Below are 3,813 nucleotides of genomic sequence, written 5' to 3' on the forward strand. Positions count from 1 at the left end.
GTGGCCAGGAGATGTCATTGTGAAAGCAGAAACTGCAGGCTGCCTCGTCCAGTCAGGGTGTGAGGTTGCTGCTTCAAACACTCTGGAGGGTGTTTGAAGTCGGGTGAGAAGAGAATCTCAGGTCACCAGTCCGTCACCCTCCTCTAGGCAAAGGGCAGTGGAGTTGGTCCATCTCAGGTACTGAAGTTCTAACCAGCAACATCCTGGGGAGCAGGACAGGAGCTCTTGATGACATAGAAGGTTGAACTGTTTGTGGAGAGTAAAATTTGGGTGGAACAGATCTGCTGCTCAGCGAGATTGCAAAGCTCACCTGGAAAAAACTGGCAGCCTCTGTAACAACAAGCACAGCTCTGGGAGGAAGGAGAGATCTTGGTCAGCCTGCCATGGAGGTCTGGTCTTGCTGCTCCATGGGAGTCTGGAGGTGAGCCCAAGCTCAGCATCAGTTCGCCTGTCACAGGGACACGTCCTTCCTCCTGAGGAGACCCAAGAGTATTCACTGGTTGCGCTGTCTCTGCTGACACGACCAAGCTGATCCTGGAGCGCAGTTCTCCTGCCTGTCCTGGAGCAGAGCTGAGGGTTGCAAACCTCTGGGTTTGCCAGTTTGTGCCATGGCTCATGGAAGTGACTACTGACCTCCAAATAAATCATCGCTTCCTTCTGCTGGGTGCCCTGTGTCCTCCTCGGAGTGTCCCACACCCGAATTGTTTCCTGTATTCCAGGTGTTCCTCTTCGTTGGATCTGACGCCTTCAACTGCTGCACATTCCTCTCAAGCACCTATGTCCTGGCAGGGACTCAGGACGGGAACATCTATCAGCTGGATGTGAGGAACACAACGTGAGTGTGTGCCCGGAGCTGCGGGTAGTTCAGTGGCAGCTGGTTTTGGGTGCTCTTGGCATAGCTTTTCCTCTCAGATTATTGGGGTTTTTTTAAATACATGTTTACAATACACAGTAATGTGTACTGTGCATAATAGGTATAAATATTTGTGTGATAATATATAATTATGTATGTGAAGTTTTCTGCTAAATCTTTCTATATATTCCTCCCCTCAAAAGCAGAGCCCCTTCCTTTCCACCAGTAATGCCAATGTGTCTTTGTGAGATCTTACCCTGTGCTCCAGTCCTCGCTCCAGCACAGGACTGGAGCTCAGCTGTGCTAAGTTGATTTTATCAGTGTCAAAGGCGAGTGCTGAGCAGGGAGACATCCAGGTGGGGGCTTCTGGGTGGGGGCTGGAGAGGCTGCCACCAAAGTCTGAAGAGTCTTTCATACTCAATAAGCTCCAGGCTTTTGGCCTTGATCCCTTTTTGAGCCTTGGCCACAGGTGACCAAGAAGGCCAAGGCCTGCTGGCTTCGACCACCACTGGTGTGGCCAGCGGGAACAGGGCAGGGATCATCCCCCTCGACTGAGAGAACTTGGGGAGGCCACCCCTTAACTGCTGGGTTCAGTTGGGGCCCCTCCCTGCCAGAATGACCTTGAGTGGCTGGAGCGTGTCAGAGAAGGGCAACGAAGCTGATGCAGGGTCTGGAGCACAAGTGCACTGAGGAGCGGCTGAGGGACCTGGGGGGGTTGATCCTGGAGCAAAGGAGGCTCCAGGGAGACCTTCTGGCTCTCAACAACTCCCTGACGGGAGGCTGGAGCAATGAGGTGGGGGTTGGTCTCTGCTCCCCAGGAACAAGCACCAGGACAAGAGGAACCGTCCTGCAGTTGTTGCAGGGGAGGTTGAGGTTGTCCCTGAGGAGGCATTTGTTGCCCGTTGGGGTTGTGCAGGTGTGTGCCAGGCTGCCCAGGGCAGTGGTGGAGTGCCCATGGCTGGAGAGGTTTGCCAGCGGTGTGGAGGTGGTGCTGAGGGCCAGGGGTTCGTGGGGCCCTGGCAGTGCTGGGGGAACGGGGGGACTGGAGGAGCTGAAAGAGCTTTTCCAACCCAAACAACTCTGTGATTGCTAAAGAATCCTTGTCTGTAACCCACTGAGGAGGGTTCACCTGCTGGCCTTCACCTGCTAACACTTTATTCCCACTTTGATCCTTTGGCAACATCCGTGATAAAACCAGTGCTGAATTCCATCTGCTTCTGGAGGATGGAGACTCTGGTAACCACTGATTAAGTCTCTTTGTCCTGTTCATTCTCTTTTAACCATGAACTCACATTCTTCTCTCAGCATTCTCACCTTGCAATGGGCTCTTGCCTATAGACCATAATACTCACCTCTCGTTTCTGCTCCTTTTTTTTCCAGTGCTCCAATCCAGGTCATCCACAGATCAGGAGCACCAGTGCTCTCACTGCTCCCGTACCAAGATGGGTTTATTGCCAGCCAAGGTGACGCCAGTGCTGTGTGGTAGAAATTGTGCAATGGAATTGAGATGTTTGGGGCTCTTTGGGTCTTTTTCTCTTACCTTTCACTGCTGCCTGGCTGTGAGGAGCATCTGGGGCAAAAAGGGGGCGGGGGGGAGATGGGGAATGATGGCACAGTAGGAGCTAGATTACGGGCTTGCTTTTTGCCTTGTGATTTTTTCCTCCCCCCCCCTTGTTCCTCCAGAATAGAGCCTCTGAGTTGCCTCTCGGTGCTCAGAGCCTTTTCCCACCTCTCCAACATCCTCACAGCGCTTCCCCCTCCTCCTGGGGGCTCCTTACCCTGTGATGAGCCATTTCTAACAGTGCCATTAGTGTGTTTGTGATTAAGAGCGATTTCACTAACTGGCCAACGATCCTTCCTTCCCTGGTGTCTCTTCTGCTCCTGTAGGTGATGGAACCTGCTTTATCCTTCAGCAAGACCTCGATTACATCCTCGATCTCACAGAAGCTGAGTGCGACCCTGTGTACAAGGTAAGGAGCAGGGTGTATGGCCCCAGAGAAAGGCGGGAGGGAAAGGTGGTACTAGGCAGTGGGCAGCTCCCTTTATCTCTGGATTTGGCAGCCCACACCCTTGACTTTTAAGCCAATTTTTTTTTCTATCTAAATAATCTTATGTTTCACATAAATCCTCTGTGGTACCTTCTAATGCTGTTTTGGGGTCACCCACCTTCTCTTCCCTCTATAAAAATCCAAAACGGAAGCTGATCTCTGAGAATTTTAACTGTCACTTGAGAATTACTGTGCTTAAATAAGACATTCTCCCCCCCTCTTTTTCAGGTCGCTTCTTGGGAGAAGCAAGTTTACACCTGTTGCAGGGACGGGATCGTGAGGAGATACCAACTTACCGACCTTTAAGTTCCCAAGTAGTGGAGAGGTGTGTCAAAATAGCTCCTCCAGAGTTTATTTTGCTCTACAGCCTGTTTGAAATGTTGGTAGAGACGTTTCTGAGGCTGGTGGAGCCGACCAGGCTCCGCGCAGAGCCTGTGCCTTGGTTACAGGGATGATTAATTTGTACTGCAGTGCGATTGTGATGTTTTTTCATGTGGTGAGTGAGTGGCTCTGATGTGAGGAAGAGGATCTGATGTTGCAACAATTTTTATCACTGCTGTTTCTAGAGGGGAAAAAAAAATAAATGGGGGGTGGGGGGTGATGAAGGTGACTGTGTCACAGTATGGACTGAAATAAAAGAACTGCCTGGATGGCACTGGGACCAGTGCTGTGCAGTGACTTCATCGGGGACAGAGCAGGATCGACGGCGCCCTCAGCAAGTTTGCAGATGACACTTGGCTGGTGGAGTGGTGGTTGTGGCTGAGGGACGGGATCCATCCAGGGGGACCTGGACTAGCTGGAGCAGTGGGTCTGTGTGAACCTTAGGCGGGTCAACAAGGCCAAGGGCAAGGTCCTGCCCATGGGTTGGGGCAACCCCAGGCATCAGCCCAGGCTGGGGATGAAGGGCTGGAG

At 52.1% G+C, this 3,813-nt stretch overlaps 1 protein-coding gene across 1 annotated transcript in view; it reads left to right on the forward strand.

The window, feature by feature from the left end:
• LOC104489448 (proteasomal ATPase-associated factor 1-like) overlaps positions 1–3,207 on the forward strand; it is a gene marked incomplete at its 5' end in the record, with an annotated part of 3,812 nt that extends 605 nt beyond the window's left edge. The window contains 4 exons of the mRNA XM_010131613.1: positions 720–835; positions 2,234–2,316; positions 2,741–2,823; positions 3,130–3,207. Coding sequence (XP_010129915.1) covers positions 720–835; positions 2,234–2,316; positions 2,741–2,823; positions 3,130–3,207 — 360 coding nt within the window. The remainder of the gene's footprint in view (positions 1–719; positions 836–2,233; positions 2,317–2,740; positions 2,824–3,129) is intronic.
• Between the last annotated feature and the right edge of the window lie 606 nt (positions 3,208–3,813).

The sequence above is a fragment of the Buceros rhinoceros genome, unplaced genomic scaffold, assembly GCF_000710305.1.
Source record: "Buceros rhinoceros silvestris isolate BGI_N320 unplaced genomic scaffold, ASM71030v1 scaffold21642, whole genome shotgun sequence".
Lineage (NCBI taxonomy): Eukaryota > Metazoa > Chordata > Aves > Bucerotiformes > Bucerotidae > Buceros > Buceros rhinoceros.